The sequence below is a fragment of the Peromyscus californicus genome, unplaced genomic scaffold (assembly GCF_007827085.1).
Source record: "Peromyscus californicus insignis strain IS unplaced genomic scaffold, ASM782708v3 Scaffold_13__1_contigs__length_99412109, whole genome shotgun sequence".
Lineage (NCBI taxonomy): Eukaryota > Metazoa > Chordata > Mammalia > Rodentia > Cricetidae > Peromyscus > Peromyscus californicus.
Window position 1 is genome coordinate 96,244,372 of NW_026294424.1, and position 26,041 is coordinate 96,270,412.

The window sequence follows — 26,041 nt, forward strand, 5'->3', positions numbered from 1 at the left end:
TTGGAAACAGTCTGTATTCTTTCTGCTTATTTTCCAGGAATGTATGGTGAATAAATTTAAAAAAGCATCTATTCGTAAGCAACAGACACTTAATCACCCAGAAGCTTACAAAATAATTGAAAAAGATGTCATGGAAGGTGAGTATTTAGTCAAGTTGTTTTATAAATTTACATTTGTATTTTATATATCATAACCCTGAGGCCTTTGAGATTGACGTAGTTCACATTTGTACCTGCTATATCTCTGACTGGTTTATCAGAGCAGACTTCTAACTTCTTGTTTCCATACTTACAAGTTTAGTAGTATTACCTCTTTTTGTTCAGTATAGAGGAACAGTTCTCAGCTTGTGGGTTCCAGCCCCTTTGGCAAACCTGTCTCCAAAAATATTTACATTACGATTCATAACATGAGAAAGGAATTTTCCTCTAGAGCAGTGAGTGGTTCTCAACTTTCCTAACACTGGGACCCTTTAATACAGTTCCCCATGTTGTGGCGACCCCTACCCATAAAATTATCTTATTGCTACTTCATGACTGTAATTTTTGCTACTGTTATAAATCATAATGCAAATATCTGATATGCAGGATACCTGAAAGGCAGCCCCAAAGGGGTCAAGACTTACAGGTTGCTTTAGATGAAGGATCCTTCTTTAATTTGCCCTGTCTTTCTTTTTTTGAAGGTCCCCCCCCCCCCCCCCCCCCCCCCCCCCCCCCCCCCCAGACAGGGTTTCTCCATGTAGTTTTGGTGCCTGTCCTGGATCTCACTCTATAGACCAGGCTGGCCTCGAACTCACAGATAACCACCTGGCTCTACCTCCCGAGTGCTGGGATTAAAGGCATGTGCCACCGCCGACCTGCCCTGTCTTTCTTAACTCTATTTATTTATTTTATTTTTATTTTTTAAATTATATGGGCGGGGGGAGTTGTGTGTAACACGAATCTTAAATGGTCTTACTAATAAAAAAACTCAATGCCAGCTATTAGAGTAAATTCTGAAATATCAGAGAGACATAACAAGCCATAGCCAACCTCACCTCACCAATTCTTCAGCTGATCTTGTTTCCTCAAACTGGAAGCCTCTGAGTCCTCATCCGAATGGATCTGGTGAAAGCCTAAAAGCCTCTAGTTCCTGGTCTTCACGTCTTATATACCTCTCTGCTTCCTGCCATTACTTCCTAGGATTAAAGGCATGTGTCTTTCCCAAGCAAGGCATGAGATCTCAAGTCCTGGCATTAAAGGTGTTTGTCACTATGCCTGGCTGTTTCCAGTTTGGCCTTGAACTCAACAGAGATCCACATGGATCTCTGCCTCTGGAATGCTAGGATTAAAGGCATGTGCTACCACTGCCTAACCTAATGTCTGTAGTCTCCACAGAGACCAGAAGAGGCCTTCAGATCCCCTGGAGCTGGAGTTACTCAGAACCCCCATATAGGTGTTGGGAACCAGACCCAGGTCCCCTACAAGAGCAGTACTAGTTCATCTCTGAGCCTTCTTTCCAGCTCTATTATGTTTCTCTGAAATTCATATGTTTAACTCTTCTGTTTTTCAATTTCCTTCTCTTTTGATTCCATCTCTGAAGTCTATAAGCCTGTTCTTACTTTAAAAAATAAAAACAAAGGAACAAAAAGCATGCTAATTGTACTATAACTCGCCTTTTCTTTTTATCTTTAAACAACTCTAGGCAACAGCTCCACCGCTGAGCATTATATTTTCCTAACCCAACAACCATGTTTCTTTAAGCCTCGTTCTTCTTCAGGCTCATTGGTTAGATGAAGTAAACAGCTTTCTACTCTCATCACATGGTCCCTTAGTTCATTTAGAGATACGGTCTCACTGCATTGCCTCTGGCCTAGAATTTACTAGTAGAACAGCCAGGCCTTTAACATGCAGCAGTTGTCCCACCTGAGTGCTAGGATTATAGGTGTGAGCCACCACGCCCAACCCAAAATGATCTGTAGTTTTGTTCTGTTTGTTTCCCTTAAATCATCTTGATAGCATTTTCCATTTACTCCCTTGCTTGTGATCCTTTTTTTTTTTTTTTGGTCTCAGCGCCTTACTGGCCTAATGTTCGCTTAATCCCCTTGATTTGGTTTTAGTCTTTGTACTTCATCAGTAATAATCTTCATTATTCCTTCCCTTTATATTTCTTTCAGGTGAACTCATCTACATACAGAGTTTAATATGTGTGTGAACTACTTATATCTGTAGATCTAGCATCGATCTGTTTTCTGAAATCTTGTCTCATTCATTTACCTGCTTGCTAACATCTTTTCAGTAGTCAATATAAAAACCAATGTTTTGGGGCTAGAGATGGATCAGGGTTAAGAGCAGGAACTGTTTGCAGAGGACCCTCATTTGGTTCTCAACACCCATGTCAGGTGGCTCACAACCACCTGTAACTCCATTTCCAGGAGGATCTAACATTTCTGGCTTCCTTGGACACTAGCGTTACCCACACAGACACACAGATGTATATAATTAAAAATGTAAAGATAGGGGCTGGAGAGATGGCTCAGTGGTTAAGAGCACTGACTGCTCTTCCAAAGGACCCAGGTTCAGTTCTCAGCACCCACATGGCAGCTCACCACTGTCTGTAATTCCAGTTCCAGGGGACCCAGCACCCATGGCAAAATACCAATGAACATAAAATAAAATTAAAAAATTTTAAAAAAGTAAAGATAAATCTAAATTTAAAAATCCCATCATATCTCTAAAATCTATCATTTCCATTGCCACTCTTTAATTAATTCAGGGGAACAAACTCAAAATACTTCTTTTTCTTGAAAAGTAGCTTTGCTGCGTTCACCAGAGCAGAAGTGAGGGTTATCCAGGTGCTCTTCATCTGCAGCACTGTGTTCTCTAGTTCATTTTTACACATTGAGCAAGTCTGTTTCTTTACCCTGCTTTAAATATGTATTTGGGGCTGGAGTGACTCATTGTTAAGAGTGCTTGTTAACCTTGCAGAGGACCCAGGCTTGATTCCCAGCACCACCATGGTCACCCACAACGTTCATACCTTCTGGGGGATCCAACACCCTGTAATGACCTCCCCTGGCACCAAGCACCTATGTGCTTCATGGACATACTTATGAGCAAAACTTTCAAACATAAAATAAATCTACATACTGCATTTATTCAAGTCGTCACATGTTCTCTGAATACTTTTTAGTATTTTTTTTTTCTGACTGGATTCCACTGTATGGTCATGTAATTTCGTCTTGTACGGTAAAAGGCCAAAATTGCTAGGCATGGCCCACACAAAGCATGGCAACAAGTGGTAGGCATAGTGGCAGGAATAGGAGGCTGAGAGCTCACATCTTGTACCTTAAGCAGAAAGCAAACTGAGCACAGGGCCAGGCTTTAAGCACTCGAAAGCTGCCCTCAGTGACATACTTTTTTAAAACAAAGGTAAGCCTTCAAACAGCACCACCAAGGGGTACCAGTTGTTCAGGTCCCAGAACCTGTGTGGGGCCTTCTCACTCAAACCACTACATTTGGTAGTAAGAGCTAGGCAAGTGCTCCACCCATGAGCAGTTTCCAGCCCAGGGTCCATTTAGAATAATCATTTTGAAGATAGAGAAGGGATGCTTTTGTTCCTTACAGCATCTTTTTTTTGCTTTCCCTGCCCACCTATGTTTATAATAATGGAAATTCTTATTTGCTAAAAATAACATCCATTTACTTTATGCTTTTTGAGGAGATGGACCAAAAGGGCTCTAAGCATGAGTGAATAACATGATGAGAGAATGTGGGGCTGGAGAGTCAGATTAGCAGTTAAGAAACTGTTAATTGTTTGGTTTACAGCATCCACTTTGGGTAGTGCACAACCACCTTTAACTCCACTTCTAGGAGGATCAGACCCAAAAAATCTACATATGTAGATAGGAGATATGTGGAAGAACTCGACATAAGCCTACATGCTCTGATCCTTTTGTTGTAAGGAATACAAATGGTGATGAAAACTAGTAAGAACTTGATTCGTCAAGAATAAGAATGTGAGAGCATTTCTTCCCTAAATGAACTTTTTTGTAGGTGTTACTGCAGATGATCACATGGTGAAGGTAGAGACTGTTCACTGTGGTGCCTGCAGCATGTATATCCCTGCTTTTCATAGTTCAGTTCAACAGCACCTCAAGTCTCCTGATCATGTCAAAGGGAAGCAGGTAAGTTTTTAATCTCTTTATAAAATTCTTAAATTTGTACCATTTTTTTTTAATCATCCTTTGGCCGTTGTTTCGTACATACTGTCCTGATAATCTGAAATGTGAACAGCTGCATGTCTGCTGGGAGGCAGCTTTGTCACAGTTGAGGTCGTGGACTCCAGAGCAAGGCTTTCTGGATTTGAATCCTGGTGTTAAAGGAGTTCCTTATCTAACTTTCCCTGTCTGTAAGATGAGACAGGCACCATTCCTTTGTGCTTGTTTAAGGATTCAGTTAACTAGTTTGTAATACCTAATAAAACAGTGGCTGGTAATAGTAAGCATTCAGTAAATCATAGTTGTTAAGCAGTTTTTGTTATTTTCTTTTATAGTTGCTACAAAATGGTTTTGTGAGTATGCGTGTTAGAACAAATAAGAAAGGGAGTTTTTATTGCCAATTTTTCTGATAGTTGAAGAAAATACATTTAAAGATTAAAGTTAGCATTTATTACAACTGGCTTATTTTTCTCATGGTTTGGGAAAATGCATTTAAAACTAGTATTAGCATTTACTATCTGTTGTGACTTTGGGACAGGATATCCCTGAACAGCTTAGTGCCTACTTGTTCTTTAGTACACGTTTCTGCTCTTTATGCTGGGCTTTCTCTAGTTAGCTTTACTTCAAAAAACATGAGTGTTTATATTGTGGGGAATTTGTAAAATGTATTTGAAAACTTAAAAATTAATGATTTAAATTTAAATAGAAGAGACTTGAGTCTTACATTTCTGTTTTGGAATGAAGTGAATTTCACATACTCCAGACTCTCTGACACGCTTTGAGCCATGCTGTCTTGCTGGTACACACTCTATATTACCTTTTCCCCTTCTGTATAATACTTCTTTTAATAACTTAGAAACCCTGAAGAAGACTGATTATTTTTGGATTATTCTGTTTTGATAGTGTGAAGTGTAGAGTGAAAAGGATAGGAATCAAATGTCTAGACACCTAGACTTGCACTTGGGAGTGCTGTACTTTCATTGGCTTATGAAAGTTCGTAGTCTTGAGTGATGAATGATTTAGATGACAAGCCTGGTAGCTATAGTTATGCATAGGTTAATTTATTATAAAAGTCATTTAAATATAGGGTCTTGTGTAAAATACCACTCACTTTATGTCTATAGACTTTTCATGCCATCCTTTCTAGTATCTCACTGTGTCCTGTTGTTCATAGGCTTATAAGGAACAGATAAAAAGAGAAAGTGTGCTGACAGCGACAAGCATCTTAAATAATCCAATTGTGAAGGCGCGGTATGAACGCTTCGTTAAGGTAAGACTTTGGACAAAAGCTTTTTGGGAAGTATTATATAATTAAAGGTGATAGTCATAGTGTGATACTAAGATAAATACAGTACCGCATACCGGGAAGAATTTTACTTACTATCTTGCTTACAGGTAGCACATTGTTTCTCTTAATTATTGGGATTACAGGACAGGGGAGCAATAATTCCTTTCTCATCCCCTCAGAAGAGAAGATCAAGATGTTAGTTTTATTCACATATGTGTTCGTGTGATTGTAAGTGCTTCCTGTGATGGTGTATGTGGATGCCAGAGGACAACTTCGATCATGTCACCTCAGGAGCCATCCACCTTGTCTTTGAGACAGGGTCTGTGATTGGTCTGGGGCTTGCATGTTTATCAAGGCTGCTGTTTCTGCCTTCCCAACTCTGGGATAACAAGCTTGTGCTACCAGGCCTGGCTTTTAAATTTGGGTTCTGAGGCTCAAACCGAGGCCCCTATGTTTATGTGGCAAGCACTCTCTGAGCTGTGTGCCCAGCCACTAGTTTGGTTTGGTTGACTCGTGTCTTCTGTAGTTGCTACTTCAGCTCATCCCTGTCCTCTCCACTCCCGTACTGTTTCCCACTAGGGAGGAGAGAGTAACACGAGTTTCCACCTTAGATTTCTGTGTGTGTTTCTGGATGGTCCCTCACCTCTGTTACTGTTTCCCTTCATCCGTGTTCTGGTTTCATCATTCGTGCTCCCTTTTGGATCTGATTTTTCCCCCTTATTATTGTCTTCTCCAGACAGACAGTGCTTATTACTTCCCTTAACTAAAAAGTGACCTGGTTTTTCATTGACTCACTTTTCACTGCCTCTTCTTACCATACTTGAAAAGATCGCTTGCCCTACGTTAGGCTATTCGCTTCCTATAATTTACTGTAACTGAATAGTTCTCACCTGGAATAGCATAATCAGGGTCTTTTTGAAAGATATGGTTAAATAGAAACCACCCAGGCCCTTTTAATGACCCTCTGAATTAATTTCCTGAACTTTTCAGATTAGTATATCCTGAAGTATTTTGTTTCTTTTCTTTCCTTTTCCTCCTTCCTTCCTTCCTTTCTGTTTTTTTGTTTGCTAGTTTTTTTGTTTGTTTGTTTGTTTTTTTAAGACAGGGTTTCTCTATGTAGCTTTGGAGCCTGTCCTGGAACTCACTCTGTAGACCAGGCTGGCCTCGAACTCACAGAGATCTGTCTGGCTCTCCTCCCGAGTGTTGGGATTAAAGGTGTGTGCCACCAGCACCCAGCTCCTGAAGTGTTTCTTATTAGGCTTCTACCTGGCAATTTTGATTCAGAAGGTCTGAGAATGACTAGAAATTAGTATTTTAAGAAAGAGCTCCAGTGCCTGACAGTGTGCTTTTTGTCAACTTGATAGGAAATTGATTGTAGAGACGTGCTCTTGGACCGCTGCTATTGCTGTAACTCCCACTCCATCATCCTCTCAAAACTTCTCTTAAGATTATCAGTGATCAGTTGTCACAGCCACTGCTTTAAAATTAACATACTGGGGCTTGAGAGTTAGCTCATTTGGTAAACCACTTTCTGTGCAAATGAAGGGACCTGAGTGAGCTCCAGAACCCATTTAAGAAAGCTGAGCCTGGGGACGCATGTGTATTATCCCAGTGCTGGGGAGATGGAGATAGGAGCATCCCTGGGGCTCTCTGGTAAGCTAGCCTAGCCTAATTGGCAAGCCTCAGGCTAGGAGAGACCCTGCCTCAAAAGTCATGGTGTACAGAATGGGATGACACCAGAAGTTGTCCTCTGACGTCCACATACCCTTGAACACACATATGTACTCACACACACAGACACAAAAATTAACGCTCCTTTGTTTAAAACATGTGAACCTAAGTCCTTAGGAGCCCTCTTCATTCGGTAATGATGGACGCTAATGATTTCTTTCAATACTTTTACTTTTATCTGTTTTATTGTTTAACACTGCCCATTTATCGTTTTTTCTTTAAACTACCACTTTTGGCAAATAATGTCCTGCTTCTCTCACCCCTGTATAGGCTGCTTCTAGGGTTTTGCTCCTGTAGTCCACCTTAGGCTATCCCCTGTGGGACTCTAATTCCACTGTCTGCTCAATGCAAGTAATCTAGTAATGTAAATATTTTACTTTGGGCATTCTTCTATTTGAGCTGAAAATTTATAGGTGCCTGTAAACCTTTAGATATCTCAGGTTCTGATTGTCTGCAGCATGTACCCACCCACTTCCTCTCTCCCCATTCTAATGTACATATTCTGTTAATGTCCCACATCTTTCATATTCTTTTAATAAAGACTATTGGGGTCCAGCTCCTAAATAGCCTTTTCCTAGGGTCCGTGCAAGAACCTGACAACCAGCTGAGGATCATCTAGGATAGTGAAAAGAATCTGAGCACACTGAGCTCTCTAGTCCATTCACTTTATTCTTCTCAGTCAATCCTATCTGCACAGCTTCTTTTCTGTTCTCATACTTAGCTCCTCTCTGTCTCTTCTTCTGCTGTTTTCTCATTGTTCTATCTTAGTTCTTCCTCTTGTTCTCCCCCCAAGCGTGTATGTGTCCATTCCTTAACAACTTGTTAGTAAAAACTACAAAGTAAACTCTCAGGGACAAATATTCTGATAAGAGTCACAAAGACTTGGTCAGCTTAACTGGTGACTGACAACAGCTGTAGGTTGTAAAAAGTTCTGGCTATCTCTCTTTTTTGGGAGGTGGGTTTCGAGACAGGGTTAGCTTTGCTGCCTGTCCTGGATCTCGCTCTGTAGACCAGGCTGGCCTCGAACTCCGAGTGCTGAGATTAAAGAAAGGCGTGTGCCACTGCCACCTGGCATCTGGCTGTCTCTTAAAGGGATAGCTCAAGGGAAGAAATTAAACCAATGGAAAAGGCAAAGAATACATGTACTGTTTTATGTGATTAATAATATCCACACATGGTTAGTCAGTTAACAGCCCTTTTCTGTTAATTACCTGAATCTCAGGACATACGCATAGTTAGTGTAACGAGCCTAAAATCTTGCATTAAAAACTGGTGTAGAAATAAATACAAAGTGTTAATTGTTTTTTGAATCAGAGTAGGGAGGTGCCGGTGAAGGAAGTTTAGGACAACATAGGTGTTATTGATCTCTTGAAGGACTAAGATATACCAAGGTCAGGCACCTGCACTATCACTTCTGGTTCACTGTAATTCTTCTGAAGGATTTTGATCCAGCAAGGCCAGGCACCTGCAGTTCTGCTCTGTGAAAGTTCTATGAGGACTTTTGCCTTCTCAGTGGCTAAGGATGGAGAACAAGACCTCTAAGTGTCTACAGTCCACATGGAACAATAGACCTAGTATGAAGCATATTTTAGTATGTTTGTATTCATAAAAATTGTACAGTTAAATAAGAAACCATCTTCTAGACTATCCACAATTATGTGTGCCCATAAGATTGAGAAGCAGTCATGAGAGTACATGTATACTAACATGGAGATACAGGGTAAATGGGGAGATACTATAGCTTTTATTGCACAAGAAGTTTACAACAAGAAACAACCAATTCATTCAAAAGGCAGTAATTCCATAATGCCTTGTGTGATAGTTTTCTCCAACAGAACCCTGGGTCTGGGTTCTGCACACTAGTCACCTGCTGTATACTCCTGTGGTCTTTTGCTACCAGCAGCTCTCAGTGCTCTTTCTTATCTGTGGCCATTAGAATTGTCCTCATCAGTGTCCCCCTCCCCTTTTCTTTCTTATGGAGGAGAGTGACCACTGGGCCTTCTAAGCCCATTCTGTATCACTAACCTGCACCACCCAGGTATTTATTATTTCACTTCATTCTACACATTCCTGTCTGATCCATCTTAAAGTGTAGCACCAGCCTTAATAGAGTCTGCTTTAATAAGCTTCACTGTCTCTTCATTTCCCTTATTAATATAGACTTCCAGTTTGACCAGTTTATATGAGACTTAATCCAGATAAATAATTACTAAGATGAAATTGTAGGGCTGCAGTGGTGCTCAGCCAGATAAAGGCTCTTGTCATCAAGCCTGATGACCAGACTTCAAGCCTTAGGCTCTGGAAGGAGAAAACGGGTATCTGACCTCCACATGTCAGCATGGGCACGTGCATGTGCACACACACAGGAGATAAAGTAACAAAAGCGATAAAATTGTATCTGAATGTTTGCCTAGCTTTCAAAGTGTAAGCACAAGTCATGGGGTCTAGTAACTAAATTGAGGTACTTGGTTTTTATTGAGTTCTTAGGAAACCCCAGAACAGAATCACATTGAGTAGTTGTGTTATTAAGCAGATTGTCTGCATCAGCTGTTTTGTATTCAAACACATTTCTACTTTTATGTATGATTTTAAAAATTCAGTTAAAAATTTTGGCTTTTTGAGTGCCCTAATTTATGGTATGTAAAATAATTAATAAAATATATACTCACATTTGAATGAAGTAGATACTTAAAAATATTTAGTAGGTTTGCCATTAAGTAAAAAGAACTTCAAATAGTATTTTTTCCATGATATAGCAAGTATCACTAATAGAAAAACAAATGTGTTGACTAAATGCCAATTTCTCTTTTTAGGGAGAGAATCCTTTTGAAGTTCAAGATCATTCTCAGGATCAGCAGATAGAAGGAGATGAAGAGGATGAAGAGAAGATTGATGAACCCGTAGAAGAGGAGGATGAGGAAGAGGGGGAGGAGGAAGAGGAGGAGGAAGATGAAGTAGAGGAAGTGGGGGAAACAGAAGAGGTGGAAGAAGAGGAAGGGGAGGAAGCTGGAGTTGTGGAGGGAGAAGGAGATGTAGAAGGAGAGGAGGGAGTAGAGGGAGAGGCGGGAAGGGTGGCGGAATCAGGGGATGATGAGAACGTGGTAGAGGCAGAGGCAGAGGAGGAGGGGAAGGAGGAGTCTGCCAGCTGTCCTGCTGAGCAGCCTGAGCACAGTCAGGTGTAGGGCATTAGACTTGAGTGGAGCTTTACACTCTGTCCTATTGTAGGAAGGGAAGACATTTAATAGCTTATGATATGAATTGATACCATGTTGCATGCATTCCACGTATAAAATTTGTTTTATATAATTTCTAAATGTTTGGCACTTGTTTAATAAAATGAAGTTAAGATGATTTCAGTTTAGCTTTTATAGATACCAAACTTAGATATGATAAATTGTTTGTATAATTTTTAAGCTTAATTTTTATTACCTTAACTGGTGTTCAGGATACTAGATGTGTGTTGTTCCTCTATCTGTTGAAATCATTTGAACTTCAGTGCTGCTCTTGGGAGTGAGCCTTTAAGTGTGCATTCAGTTTTTGAGTACTTACTCTAGAAGAGATGAATTGGGCAAGTATTTTGTCCTGATTGTGGGGTTTTTGTTGTTGTTTTGCTTTTTTTTTACATTGAGTAGCAGTTAGCATTAAGATGGCTTAATGGCTATTGTGTACAGTTACCTTTGTAGCAATAAAATGTTTTTCTTTTCTTTCTAAACAAAAACTTTCTCCTTGATTGCAAGTTAAACATTTCATCAATTAAATGAGTATTTAAAAATCAATATCTGCCTTAATGTATGAGTTTAGCTCACAAGTATTTCAAGTGATTGAGAAGACTTGAATTAAAACATTTTTCCTCAATCCTATTTTTAAAAAGTGTGACTACTGTGTATTTTATAACACATTTCAGAGGTCAGGCTGTAATGATCCTGTTTATACTAGTTTTAGTTTGTTCTTCTCTCTGTGCCTATGTCAAACCTGGAATCTTCCTGAAAATACAATTTAATACAAAGAATGTGTGTTCTTTTGTCGTGTCTGTTTTGCCTGAAGAACCAAGAATCAAGCTTTCTGTTTTTTTAAAAAAAGCAATGAATTGTTTCTCCTTCACTCTTTTAAATACTTTTCTTAACAAAATAAACTGTACCTACATCTTCATCAAGAGGACAGGAGACTGGCCTACTTTTACGTGATTATCTTCAGGTAGCCGTCTGTAGAACTGAAAAGCAGTGTTCTTACAGTCACAAACCTCTTAGTGATCAGCACGAGCTGTACTCCTAAGTCATTAATACGCCCTTTTCTTGTGATGGGGTTCAACTGGGGTTTTTTGTTGTTGTTTTGTCTGAGTTTGGGAAATGTTTTTTATTGACTAAATTTATTAATTTATTTTACATCCTGACTGCAGTTTCCCTCCTCTCCTCTCCTCCCATTCCCTCCCCACCTCTCCTCTGCCACATACACACACACACACACACACACACACACACACACACACACACACACCCGTTTCTGTTCAGAAAGGGGCGGGCCTCGAATGGGTGTCAACAAAGTATGGCCTAGCAAGTTGAGGTAGGACTGCTGTGGGATGTTCTGTATGGCAAATGTGTTGCTGATTAGTCAATAAATAAAACACTGATTGGCCATTGGCTAGGCAGGAAGTGTAGGCGGGACAAGGAGGAGAATAAAGCTGAGAAGTGGAAGGCTGAATGAGAGAGACACTGCCAGCCGCCATGATGAGAAACAGCATGTGAAGATGCCGGTAAGCCACGAGCCACGTGGCAAGGTATAGATTAATGGAAATGGATTAATTTAAGCTGTAAGAACAGTTAGCAAGAAGCCTGCCACGGCCATACAGTTTGTAACCAATATAAGTCTCTGTGTTTGCTTGGTCGGGTCTGAGCTGCTGTGGGACTAGTGGGTGACAGAGATTTGTCCTGACTGTGGGCCAGGCAGGAAAACTCTAGCTACATAGGACTAAGCTCCTCCCTTTGTATTAATGCTGGGCAAGGCGACCCAATGTGAGGAATAGGTTCCCAAAAGCCAGCCACAGTTAGTGACAGCCCCTGCTCCCACTGCTAGGAGTCCCACAAGTAGACCATGTTATATAAGAGGTGACAACTTTTTAATGAAATTAACTTCCCAGAAATTTGAGGCATTGAATGGGCAACTTACATGAAAAAACACTAAGTCGAATATATGAGCATTTGTAGAAGTGTGTATTACATGTTTGTGTACATGTGTGTGGGTGCTGTGTGTGGGTGCATATACCTGTACTCAGGAGACCAGAGCAAGATGCTGGGTGTCCTGCTCTGCCATGCTTTGCCTTATTCCCTTGAGACAGGATCTCACTGAAGCTGGAGCTAGGTTGGTAGCCAACAAGCCCAAGAGATCCTCCTGTCTCTATCCCAAGTGTTGAAGTTACAGGCCTGTGTGTGTGCCTGGATTTTTATGTATGTTCTAGGGATTTGAACTCGGGTTTCCATGCGTATGCAGTTAGCACTCTTAGCTCCTGAGCCACTGCCCAGCTAAAGTAAGGCCTCTGAAACTAGATTTTCTAGGCCTGGGGAAGTGGCTCAGTGTATAAAATGTTCATTAAGAATGAGGACCAGAGTTCAGATTTCCAGCAGCTGTGTGAATGACAGCTGTGTGTGGCAGCCTCCTGTAATTTCAGCATTGAAGACGGTGTGGATGAAATCCCAGGAGCTAGTTGGTGAGCCCAGACTAGCTGTATTGACAAGTAAGAAGCTGCCTGAAGTCAGCTTCAGGCTTCCACACGAGTCATGTCATGTGTTTCTCCCCCCCCCCCCCCCTCCCTGCCCCCGCCCCGCATTTTCTGGACCATTATGCTTTAATAATAAACTGTTTAGCTTACATTTAAGTTGGAAAAATCTGGTAAGCGTTTAGATCTAATTGTAGTAATTTGGAACCGAATGCAAGAAGGTTAGTTGAAAACTAGAAAATTTGGATCCTACTTAGTCTGTTTACTGCATAGAAAACTTCTTAAGGGTCCTAGGACTTGATCAACCTTTTTTACTCTTTTTGTTTGTTTTGAGACAGGGTTTCTCTGTGTAGTTTTGGTGCCTGTCGTGAAACTCGCTCTGTAGACCAGGCTAGTCTCACAGAGATCCACCTGGCTCTGCAAAGTGCTGGGATTGAAGGCATGCGCCACCACCGCCGCCTGGCTTTACTCTTTTAAAAATTTGAAGATATTTGTGGGAAAACTAAGGTAAAGGAATAATAATTTGTTAATAATTTGGTCCTTTTGGCACTAAGTTTAAAAATGTGTATGTGTAAATACGTATGTTGTCTGCGTGTGTGTGAACATGTACACTCATGTTACTCAGTGAGTACATGTGGAGGTGAGAGGACAACTTCCAGGAACAGTTTTTTTCCTTCCATTATGTGGGCCTGGGAATCTAACTTGTTGAGTTTGGAGGCAGGTGCCTTTACCCACTGAGCCATTGTGTTGGTCCCAGGTTGGAGATTTTTAAATAGAATGTCTCTGGAGATCTGATTGAGATTTGAAGAGTCATGTATTCATACATATAAAATCCCTGCAGCAATTTTTAAGAGATAAATGTTTTAAAGTATATTTTTAGACATTTAAATGTATGTATTTCCACAATTTGTAGGTTTGCAGTGTAGTTTACATGGAAATTCCATTTACAACAGAAATCTGAACTATATGCTGCAGAAGTAAGCTGAAGTGTGAGTTCTATGAAAGAAGCTACATGTTTTAATTAATATGGAATACTTGAGTAGACAAAACAACCTCTTTTCTGTCTCCCCCACCCCCCCCACCCCGAGACAGGGTTTCTCTGTGTAGCTTTTGGAGCCTGTCCTGGAACTCACTCTGTAGAGCAGGCTGGCCTCGAACTCAGAGATCCACTGCCTCTGCCTTCTGAGTGCTGGGATTAAAGGTGTGTGTCACTACTGCCTGGTTTATATTCCTGTCTATTAAAAAATGATTGTCTATATGGTCTTTTTTTTTTAAAGTGGATTAATCCATTTACATTCCAGTTGTTTGAATATTGACTGACTGTGGGTAAAAGTTAAAAATAAGTGGTTTATGGAAGGCTGAAGTGTCTCAGGGATTAAGAGCACTTGCTGTTGTTGAAGAGGACCTGAAGTTGGTTACCAGCACCCACGATGACTTATAGTTGTCTAACTCCAGATCAAGGGATGGGTCCACCACCCTCTGGCCTCTGGCACCGAGCACTGAGTGGCAGCCACACATGGAGGCAGTCTTAGAAGTCTAAACCGCTAGTGCAGGGCCACTGGGCACACCAGTATGTCAGAGACTGAGCCTCTTTAGTTTGTTCTGCAGCCTAGAAACCTTGGCCCCAGCCATCCAGTGAAGAGAGAAAAGGAATAAAGCTGCTCGGCTCTGCCTTAACAGCAGCCCCGGACCGGCTCTAAATCAGTTCTATTGTTTAACGCAGCCATGCGAACTTCTGGTTGGCTTCCAGGAAGGCCAGGGCTTCAGATAGAAAGCCAGGGCTTCTCTTGTGTAATTGCCTGGGGAGATGTGAATAAATGCCACACAGGGCACTGAAGACACATCGAAGAAATGATTTCACCCAAGTCTAGTTTAGGAACCAGTGAGTTCATTGGGGTCACTTACCAGAGCGTAACCCAAGGCAGCTGCATCAGCAGGAAGTGTGATATAGCTCCCCCCCCCCTCCCCCAGCATGGGTGACCACTCAGGAAATCTGTCTCCCTGGAGCTTCCTTTACAACCTGTTGGCAGTTTGGTTACAGCAAGAATCTCCTTCCCAGGAACTGTTTATCGTCACGTGACCCTGGGGAGAGGCTTTGTGAATCGTGTAAGATTCTAAGCTTCCTAAGTTTCCTAACTCCCTGAGTCTTAAGATCCTCTCCGTAGGAAGGGGTGCTTCAGTTTGGAGGCAGTGGCTGCACAAGAGGGTCCATAGGCAGGACAGACAGCACTGCTTAGGTTAGGGCAGCTGTAACTGGCTCAGAAACCCGTGTGCAAGGACAGTGTACGGAGCAATGAGGACAAGATAGTTCCTACTTCGCACTAGAAAACAGTACAGTAAGAACTTACAAAGACAGATCATGTTAGGGTCATTTGTGGAAAATGGCCTGTGAAGGAGCTAGAGGCACTGGGAAAAGAGACGCCTGTACCACACAAGGCACATGAATTCCAAGTAGACGAGGGGCACATGGCAGTGCTAAGATGAGAGGTAAGAAACTCACTTCTGGTTTTGGAATAGAGAATCTTCTAGGCAAGATACCCATCCCAGAAGTCCTAGGGAAAAAGTGACAGACGTGGTCCATGAAAATCAGTCAAAAGCTGAGCAACATGGCCTACAGCTGTAAACCTAGCTTTGGGGAGGCTGAGGCAGGAGTGTCCTGAGTGCAAAGCCTAGCCTGTGAGTTTGAGTTTGGCCTAAGGCCGGCAGGGGTGGGAGTACTGGAGGGTGAGAGATTATCCTAACAAAATGGAAGAGTAACAGAAGAAATGTTTGTAAATACATGCAAGTGACAAGAGAATATTAAATCAATAGCTCCAGCTCATTCCGAGATTGGCAATGGCCTCTGTTGGTGAAGAAATGTCCTTTCCAAGATGTAGTGGGCAATTGGGGTTTATGCAGTATAATCTAATGTATATACTCGTCATTCCAGCAGCTGTATCTTTAAAAAGCCACACATTTGCTGAAATGGTAAGGTCTGAAATGCTAGTAATGAGAGGTAACTGTTAACTTCTAATCTAAAAGGTAATGAGGCTGTACTGAGGCAAATGTTTTTTTTCTTGTTCTTACAGGAAGATGTCCCAAAGATTTTCATGAAAGAAATCCACCCCATCATCAGTGGCAGGATGTGCCCCAGCGTCAGAAATGATCAAATGGGGGGAAACTCTTCATTTAAGAACTACTAAAGCCAGGTAGTGGTGGTGCACGCCTTTAATCCCAGCACTAGGGAGGCAGAGCCAGGCAGATCTCTGTGAGGCCAGCCTGGTCTGCAGAGCGAGTGAGATCCAGGACAGGCACCAAAAACTGCACAGGGAAACCCTGTCTCAAAAAACAAACAAAAAAACCCCCAAACAAACAACCAAACAAAAAACTGCTAAAGTCTCTCTGAGGCTGCTCTTCACAGCATTCCTGGTAGTGACAAGAAATTGGAAATAAACTCATCTACTTATCAGTAAGAATAATGGTTAAATTATGGGACAGGTATCACAAGTGCATGCTCTGTAGTCATCATAAAGAAAGAGCCTGCAAATGCTGACTTGGGAAAGAAAAAGCAAGTTACATTATATATTAGAATTCCATTTGGGAAATTCTCTATACATGTATAGATACATAAAGTCCAAGCTATTTGTATAACAGCCTGTAAAGGTAGTTTATTTATAGGAAAAGTGTCTGAAAGGATAAACAAATAGTGCTCACCTGTGATGAGGGAACTTACATCTGGATGGGGGAATTTTTTCTCCAAATCTATTATTTCTGGCTTTATTTTGAATGGCTGTAATAGCATTACAGTGTATTGAAAACAGAGAAATATAATTAATAAAGTAGAAACAGAATCCACTAACTTAGAGCACTTCTAACAGTTTTTGTATATTTGCTCATGACCCCTTTCATATTTTCTGATTATTTCTAGGCACAGCTAGACGTTGATAGTGCTCCCTCGGGTAAGAGAAACCGAATTCCAGGCTTAGGAGGAAGATGCTGAATCAGTGTGGGAGCATGTAAAGTTGGCTTTGCGTCTGGGATGTTGAAATGGTGTTGTCAAGTACGTGGTGGACACAAGCAGCAGCAATACTTCTCTGTAGTGATGACCGGATTTCCTGTGATGACGTCACGGAGCATTGGTTGGCCTGGGACTTGGCAGATCTTTCATTCTTGCCAGACCGGGATTGTCATTTAAAAGTTTTGTCTCAAGAAAAGCATTGGAGCAAATGCCTCAGTTTCTCACCCGTGAGAAGAAGGTAACATTGCTCCAAAGACGAGACGAATGAGGAGCCTCGTTCTGTCAAGTGCCTGAGGGCTTCACTTTTCCTACTGTTACCTAAAACCAGAACTTACTTCTTATCAGAGCTAGAAGTAAAGCAAGTGTTGGCTGGTAAATCCGTGTTTAGAATTAATGTAGACATTTGGGTTTAAAAATTTCTTACTTTGAATTAGTTTCAAAAATGTTTTTTTTCTTTTATAAAATATTTTATTAAATTAATTATAACCTAATATTGCCAAAACAAAAATTTACATGCCAAACAATTGTGACTTAAAAAAAAAAAGTTAAACAGGATAGTTTTGATTTGCTGTGGGAAGAATAATTCATATTATTCATCAGGAGAATAATCCAAAGTTCTCTACACCTTGGAATCATTTCCTACCATTTAGCTATGTGTCAAAAATGTTTTTATAGCATGCATTAATTATACACGAGGATTGGTTTCATTATGACATTTTTTACATGCACATAATGTATTTTGATCGTATCCATCCTGTTACCCCTTGTTTCCCCTACACCTCCAGTTCCTTCCCTTTTTCCAGACAGTCCTCCTTCAGCCTTCTCTGCCTTCACGTCTCTGTGTATGGCCCACAGTTTCATTAGGTTGTGTACGGGGCATGGGAATCTTACTTGTGGCTGTACTACTGAAGAAAATCGACTTAGTCTTGAGTTTTCATAGTCCATTTTGATGATTACATTGTACGCACTCATTTCTTCTCAAGGTTTGTGTAGGCCTTTGTTCTAAACTAACAAAATCAAGACCTGTTGATTTGATACAATTGGAAGAAAATAATATCTCGTTCAACAGAGTTAATCCTAGTTATTAATGTTTGTAGCTGGAGTTTTCCTGCCTGGCCCACAGTCAGGACAAATCTCTCTCACCTGCCAGTCCCACAGCCGCTCAAACTCAACCAAGTAAACACAGAGACTTATATTGGTTACAAACTGTATGGCCATGGCAGGCTTCTTGCTAACTGTTCTTACAGCTTAAATTAATCCATTTCCATTAATCTATACCTTGCCACGTGGCTCGTGGCTTACCGGCATCTTCACATGCTGTTTCTCATCATGGCGGCTGGCAGTGTCTCTCTGACTCAGCCTTCCACTTCCCAGCTTTATTCTCCTCCTTGTCCCGCCTACACTTCCTGCCTAGCCAATGGCCAATCAGTGTTTTATTTATTGACTAATTAACAACACATTTGCCATACAGAACATCCCACAGCAAATGGTCTTTCTCCTCTGGCATCAAAGATCTTCAGTGAACAATAATATCAGTAACTGCTAATGGTGGTTCTCTAAGCTTGGCTGGCCACAAAGGGTTAAATCGTTCTTCTCAGCTGAGACTTGAATTGCATGTCGGTGCTGAGGTCACTGTCACCGTTAAATGACAGATGTTTTCCTGAAAATCCCAGTATCCCTTCTGGTGGCATAAAGTTCAGTGTCTACAGCAATGGGAGGTGTTCCTTAATAACTGTTAAATTTATTCTGTGGAGATTTTGCGAAGATGCCCTATTGCTGTTGGAGGACTCCCTCGACACCTCACTCTGCATTTTCTTTTTGCATAATGCCTACAATTTAGAGTCACCAGGCCCCTGCTGTGTCGCTGCTGCATCCTTGGTTCAGTGTAGCCCACATACTCATAAATCTCCCTTCCTTCCTGTAGCTTTCTGCAGCAGCTGGGGTACGACAGTCATGTCCCTGTTCCATCATTCCAGTCAGCCCTGGGGCGAACAGACAGACCAATCCAAAGCCACTACGTCAGATAAAGCAATGCTGCTTGCACAGCGTGGCATCCTCGAGAGGTAGTCCCGTAACACTCCCAATTTGTATTCTGCATAAAACTCCTCTTACAAGTTATAAACTTCCTGTAGGGAGCACACGTATCCGGCTGAGGGCCACTGAACATATGATGGGTGTAATTGTAAACTCAGAAGGAACAGACTAAGCCTTTCCCATGCTGCAAGCCCACAGCGATAAAAGGAAAACCTCGCAGTTTAGAGTCAAGTATGGTATTTTTCCAGTTGGAATGCTAATTGAGCAATGTTTTCCTGAGACTCTGGACTTAATATGTAATATTGAGGAATATGCTTGATTAATATATCTGAAGTGTATGTGTAAAAACTTCACTCATAGTTATTACAAGTTGTACTGGTGCTTCATTGACCTGCAGTTGAGGCAGTTAATTGAATGATCACTGTGATCATGTTAATTGCGTTAAAGAGACCTTGAGTAAACAATGTGTTTGTGTGGTACTTTCTGATTAGAAATAAGTGTGTGTGTGTGTGTGTGTGTGTGTGTGTGTGTGTGTGTGTGTGTGTGTATGAGAAGCAGGTGCCCATGGGGCCCAGAAGAGGGCAGGGGGTAATGAGCTGCCACTTTAGGCCCTGGGAATTGAACTTGGGTCTTCTGCAAGAGCAGTATGCATTCCTACCCACTGAAACTTCTTTCTCTTCAGCCACATTCTGATTTTTCATTCTGGAGCACGGGCGTCCAGTCTTGGCACTATTGACATTTTAGACTGGATAACTCTTTGTTGTGAGAGCTTGTCCTGTGCATTGTAGGCTCTTCGGCAGCAATCTTGGCCTCTCCCTAACCAAGTCCAGGAGTAGGAAGTCAGTTACAACAATCAGAAATATGTTCAGTCATTGCCACATGCCCCCAGGGGCAAAGTCACTCCCAGCTGAGAACCACTGGTCTAGGTAATAGAAGGAAGAGAAGTGTGGAGTTGGAACTTTAAGTGTTCTGTTGAAGGTGTTAGGATTACCTAAGGCAGAGTCAAAGCCAGAAGAAGGCTCCCTGACTCATTGCTACGGCAAGTATCTCAGGGCTCCCCTAGCCCCTCCCTCTACCAAGAGCTTCTGAGGCTCATGCCCCTGAAAGCTTGTTAGAGCACGTGTAGACTGCAGAGGACGTTCCTTTGTTCACTGACTTCTGCTTCCCCAAAGCAGAATCTTAAAGACAAGGGACAATGACAACTCAGGAGTGACCCAGGTGTGTCTGGCAGCACTGGATTCTACACCAAGACATATAAAAAACCTGTCTTGTGGTTCTTTGGGTTCCCTCCCCTTCCAGAGACCCCAGTTTCTTCCGGCCTTTCTCAGACTCAGTGTTGCGGGTGTCATCATTGGTAATGAGGGAACAAGTCCCTCCAGCTGCTCTCTTCCCAACCACAGGGCTTCAGAGGAATCTAAGGACTCACAGTGCAGGAAGGTGGGTTTGGGGGGGGAAAGCACAGTGTACAATAGTTCTCTTGCCCCCTTGGTTACACATATATCCCTGTTCCATCAGGAACCAACCAGTGGCGGGCCCAGGAACAAAGATAGGCAAAATTCTCCTCTAGTGGCCCATTTACTGACTGATGCTAGTTTTTTTCTGAGAAGTTCCCACCTCCTTTCTTTCTGTGTAGGATGGATATGGTCCGTGTGTGTGTGTGTGTGTGTGTGTGTGTGTGTGTGTGTGTGTGTGTTTGTGTGTGTATGTGTGTGCGCTCATGAATATTTGCTCACACTGAATGCGGTTGAACAGACTCAGGCCTCCTGTGTGCCTTTCCTTGGAACCACATTTGTTGGTAGTTCACACGTGTGGCACTACCCTTCTGAGCTGTCCTCCGCCATGCTTTCATGGTGTCACGGCTGCACAGTCCACCTTTGTGCTCCTTTGCCTCACATCGGCTGCATACGATGTGAGGCAATGTCCTCTTCCGCCTAGCCCTGGCACAATGGACGGGTGCTCATCGCTGGCCAGGGTTGAGCTGAAGCTTCCGCAGGGCACTCTTGCTCTGCCATCACCTGCCATCTAGAATTATTTGATGTGGTTTATCACTTGTCTCCTTCACCAGAAGTCAGCTCATGAGACAAGGATTCTGGCTTCTCAGCATCTAAAGGGATGTATTGGTGAAATTATTAAGGCCACTCCACATAGTTAAAAGGGAGGTTTATTTTGTGGGGTAACTTACAAGTGAAGGGATAGGTTGCAGGGTCTGGGAAAGACGTAGCATAGTCCGGCGGTGTTCTCTGGAGAACTCTGCTCGGTCTACCTCCAGCATCCTGGGTCCAGGAACCAAGAGAGCCGGCCCATCCGGATCTCGGGTCTTCAGGGTCCTCTCTCGGCCCCGCCTTGTAGGCGTGACAGTTACCAAAGCCTCAATGGGGGTTGGAACTTCCAGATCAAAGCTGGAGTGGCTACCCACTACAGGGATGGATTAAGGTTTGTAGTGGGTCTTTCTGGCTGCTTAGGATCAGCATGTTTCAGGATGATTCTTAGCATGGTTTGAATCCCTTGTAGACTTCTGGGCCCTCCCCACCCCCCACTCTCAGTTTTGGTAAAATATTTGTTTGGTATACATTTGGTTGCCATTAGATGGCTCCTCACTGGTTTATCTGAGTCACCTCCTTTCTTTTGGCCTTTCCCCCCTCATATCAACATGCTGTCACAGCTCTGGTAGCATGCCTGCTGGTGAGGCAGGAAGGAGGGACGTTGGGGATGGGATCCCCAGGGCCTATCTCTCTGTTATTGGGAAAACAGGGATTTTGCTGGGAATTTTCCAGGAAATCTCTACTTACACCACTTTGTACAGCACTTGGTCACATGGCCATGCCTTGATGCCTGAAGGGAGATGGGATGGGGTTAGAGTCTGGTGCTGACTGTTCAGTTGGCTTGTCAACAGAGGCTGTCACAGGATCTAAGGAAGCATGCATATCCCTGGAATAGAAGCAAATCAGAACAGTATTGATGCACTGTGGTTCAAAGGACAAAAACAGCAATACAGAACAGTAACGACTTCGGTTTGTGGGGGACACTGACATACCAGAGTATCTGCATGTGACTCATGGACAGAAACCTGTGTGCTTTAAGCATCTCTAGACTATCCAGAACACTGGGTTCCATGAAACACAGCTGTTAGACTCTTGTTCAGGGGATAAGAAAAAAAACATCTACCTGTTCAGTACAGGTGCAATCTTCTCCAAAAGGTTTTCATCGATGGTAGGTTGGATACATGATGCAGGACTCACAGATCTGAACCTTCCCAGTTGGAACATGATAAACATTACCTTGGAAGGAACCTCAGCTAAGTGAGGACTTACCTCCATCTGATGAGCCCTTGGGTGTCTGTGGGGCGTTTTCTTGATTAATGATTGATGTGGGAAGGCCCAGCCCACTGTGGGTGGTGCCAGCCTGGGCAGGTGGGCCGGGTTATGTAATCTTTGAGAGCTATGCTTCAGCTCCTGCCTTCGGGTCCTGCTTGCCCTGGCTTCCCCAGTGATTGACAGCGATTGCGACTCTTAAGGCAAGTCTGCTGCTTCCTCCCTAAGGTGATTTTTGGTTATGGTGTTTATCATAGCGTGGAAACAGAAACAAACGGGGACGGTGTCCTTCAGGGTGTGTGTGTGGGTGGGGGGGGAGAGTGAGGGGGGGTGTGGGTCGGCAGATGGGATGATTTCGGTCCGCTCTGTGCAGTATTTTACAGCGGCCAGCAGAGGGCAGCAGAGCCCTACTTTTCAAAGGTGATTCCAAGGGCTTCAGACCTAAATCTTAGGGGTATCTCTTTGTTAAAGTTGGAAAGAATAATTTTGTACTCAAGTTTCTGTCTTGGGGAACGTGGACCCTAAACTTTATTTGGGATAATGTGTCTCTGAGCTGTTTACTGCCGCCCATTTTAAGAAAAAGCTAAGAACGTGTCTAAGACCAATCTGATGCCATTACTGTGGAAGACGGGTAGGAACTCAAGGGGTGGGAACCTTTTAGCCCGAGGGCTAACTCCACTCTGAAGACTGGTGTTTATATGAAGAAAAGAAATATGTGGGTCCATGGGTGTAGCGCCATGACAAAACATTTGTCTCGGATGCTTGAGGCCCTGCCTGCATCCCCAGCACCGGAAAACTGAAGTCTGTCACTTGTCTCTTGGAAGAAGATGCGTCTGGGAACTGGTCACATCTCTGCTTCTGCGATTCCTCAGTTTCTTGACTCCTGTTGGACTGGAGGAAGGGTGGGAAATGAAACTACTTTCATAGTTCACAGTAACTTAGATTTCTTGGAGTTTTTACCCAACTCACCATTGTAAGACGTCCAGTTCTTTCCAGTCTTTTCTGGATGGTGCCAGAGGAGACAGGAGATGCCTGGGGAAGGGGGTGACCAGTGTGAGAGAGAAGTGGGTCTCTTTACAGTCTACTGTTTCTAATTTGTAGTGTGTGGAGACTCTGAAGAACCCATGGTATCATTAGCCTGATCTTCTGGGCCACCAGGCCCCAGAAGAAGGAAATTGGTCAAAATAAGACTTCTGAGAACGCTTGTCTTGTCCCTTCACCTTGTGTTCAGAAGAAATCAGAGGGAAGCAGGCTGAGGGCCGCCGAGGGCCACCGAGGCACCAGTGGTCTAGCTGAGGAGACCTTGCTTTCCCACGCTGTGACCTCCCCAGATACAACTTAAGCTGAAACTTGTTAGAAGTTGAATTTCTCCTGTCTACTACACTTTTTGATTTCTGAGTTAAGACAATTTTTATGCCTTCAAATGACCCGAACACAAGTCTTTTCCCCCGGGTGTTATGTAAACTATTACTATGTTTGACCACAGGAGACTGCTCTATGTGGCAGGAACTCTTATTATGCTGTTTGCACGTAAAACAGCTAAGGCTGAGAGACGCAGTGTCTTCTGGGTTTCTACACCAGTTAGAGGCGGCATTACTTGAACTCATGTGGTTTATTCTTGTCTTCAGCAGGTTTACTTTTCTGAAGATTAGGCCTTGTCAGGGTTCACGTTTCTGTGTACAGTTCAGGCTGGTAGTTCACAGTCCAGCCCAAAGAATGTGGTTCCCACTTTCATTATTTTGTTTTTAAATAGTGTGTGTGTGTGTGTGTGTGTGTGTGTGTGTGTGTGTGTGTGGTGGTATTGTGTTCCCCAAAATATTGTGTACCTTAATAAACTTATCTGGGGTCAGAGAACAGAAAAGCCACAAGATACTTAGGCTAGAAAATGTTAGCACACGCCTTTAATCCTAGCATTCCAGAGACAGAAATCCCTCTGGATCTCTGTGAGTTCAAGGCCGCATTGGAAACAACCAGGTATGGTGACTCACGCCTTTAATCCCAGGGAGTGGTGGTAGAAAGCAGAAAGGTATATAAGACGTGAGGACCAGAAACTAGAAGCATTTGGCTGTTTAAGCATTTGGCTGGTTAAGCGTTCAGGCTTTCGAGCAGCAATTCAGCTGGGACCCATTCTGGATGAGGACTCAGAGGCCTCCAATCTGAGGAGACAAGACCAGCTGAGGATCCGGCGAGGTGAGGTCGCTGTGGCTTATTCTGTCTCTCTGACCATCCAGCATTTCACCCCAATAACTGGCCCCGGGTTTGATTTTGTTAATAAGAACATTTAAGATTCATGCAACATGTGTGTGTGTGGTGTGTGTGCGTGTGCACTTGCACACGTGCGTGCACACCCCTGAGTACCCACCCTGGCGTGCAAATATAAGTGAGCGAAGAACTTGTGGGAGTTGCTACTTCCCTTCCATCATGTAGGAATCGAACTTCGGTCACCAGGCTCAGTGACGAGCGCCTTTTCCCAGCGAGCCGTCTCCCTGGTTCCTGACTTTTGTCCTTTTGTGTTCAACCTCTCCATACTGAAATACTTAGAATAAATGCTGTGTGAGTTTGACTACAACTGGCTAAATGCTCGGTGGAAACAACTCGGGTGAGGACAGATTGCCTTTGCGGTTGACCTCAGAGGGCTCAGTCCGTCATGGCAAGGATGATGCTCACTTGGGTCATGGTGACATGAAAATTGCAGTGGAGTGACATGAAAGTCAAACTGTACCCCAAGGACTCCCCCTCCAGTGACGTTTACCCACTACACCCCAGTCTCTGTGGTTTTCAGCGTCTTCCAAAACAGCGCCACCAGCTGAGGCTAAGCCCCTAACAATGAACCCTTTGAGGGACACTTCCTAGCCAAACCCATACATTTTGCCTGATTAGTCTGTCAGAACATGCTTTTATTTATCTTTGCAAACTCCCCTGGCAAGTGTTTATGGAATAACGACTTGGTTTCGCTCAGTGTGTTTCCACTACCGTTTCCCCGTTAATGTAGAGTCAGGATCATGGTACAGCTGGAATCATACAGTTGCCAGGGAGGTAGGTAGGGTGCTTTCAGACCCACCATGCCATTTTATCTAAGAGAGGTGATTTCCCCAAAGTTACAAAAGAAGGAATTCCAGAGCTCGATGTAAAAACCCAGGTTTGGATTCTTGTTTTGGGTTCTTTGGCTGTTCAAGCTCTCATAATGAAATATTTATTAGTAACACTTGTCAAGGGTGAAGACTGTGACCATCCAGGTTACTATCAATGACCCTTTCACAGTCATCAAATCATTTGGACCTTGTAACAACACCAGGAGGGCGCAGCTTAACGGGGCAGTGTTGGTCCAGAGAGAAAGTGGCACCAGCATCAAAAAGAAAAGAAAACAACTGTTTGCTGGATGCTAGGGTTGGGGGTGTTTGTGTAAGCCCAGGACTTCGGAACCAGCCTGAGAAGTATAGTGTCACCGCCCCAAACACGGCCACTTAAAACAGCCAAAAGTGCAGAGTAGCAACTGTTATTGTCTGTTCTGTAACCGCAGAGCCCAAGTCACAGAGAGCTTAAGCAGCTAAATTACCTGAGTCAAACGATATGGTCAGTCTCGAAACTAGGAATTTTGGTAGAAGGTGCTGTACACAAATGATTCTTGATTTTCTAGTCTACAACCACTGGACACTTGAGAACTGACTCAGTGGCTCCTTTGTCTTGGCTATCATACTCAATCCTGAGCTGCCTCAGAGGGAGGCGGCACTCTGGACCTCAGAAGTGTATCTGAACATGCCTGCTTTTTATGTGG

The 26,041-nt window shown here is 43.0% G+C and overlaps 1 protein-coding gene across 3 annotated transcripts in view; it reads left to right on the forward strand.

Moving 5' to 3' along the window:
- The window catches only part of Znf326 (zinc finger protein 326), a 45,632-nt gene extending 34,400 nt beyond the window's left edge, over window positions 1-11,232 (forward strand). For all 3 annotated transcript variants that reach the window (XM_052735630.1, XM_052735631.1, XM_052735632.1), the window contains 4 exons: window positions 38-137; window positions 4,032-4,162; window positions 5,370-5,465; window positions 10,028-11,232. In XM_052735630.1, coding sequence (XP_052591590.1) covers window positions 38-137; window positions 4,032-4,162; window positions 5,370-5,465; window positions 10,028-10,396 — 696 coding nt within the window. In that variant the 3' untranslated portion in view covers window positions 10,397-11,232. The remainder of the gene's footprint in view (window positions 1-37; window positions 138-4,031; window positions 4,163-5,369; window positions 5,466-10,027) is intronic.
- The last annotated feature ends 14,809 nt before the right edge of the window (window positions 11,233-26,041 follow it).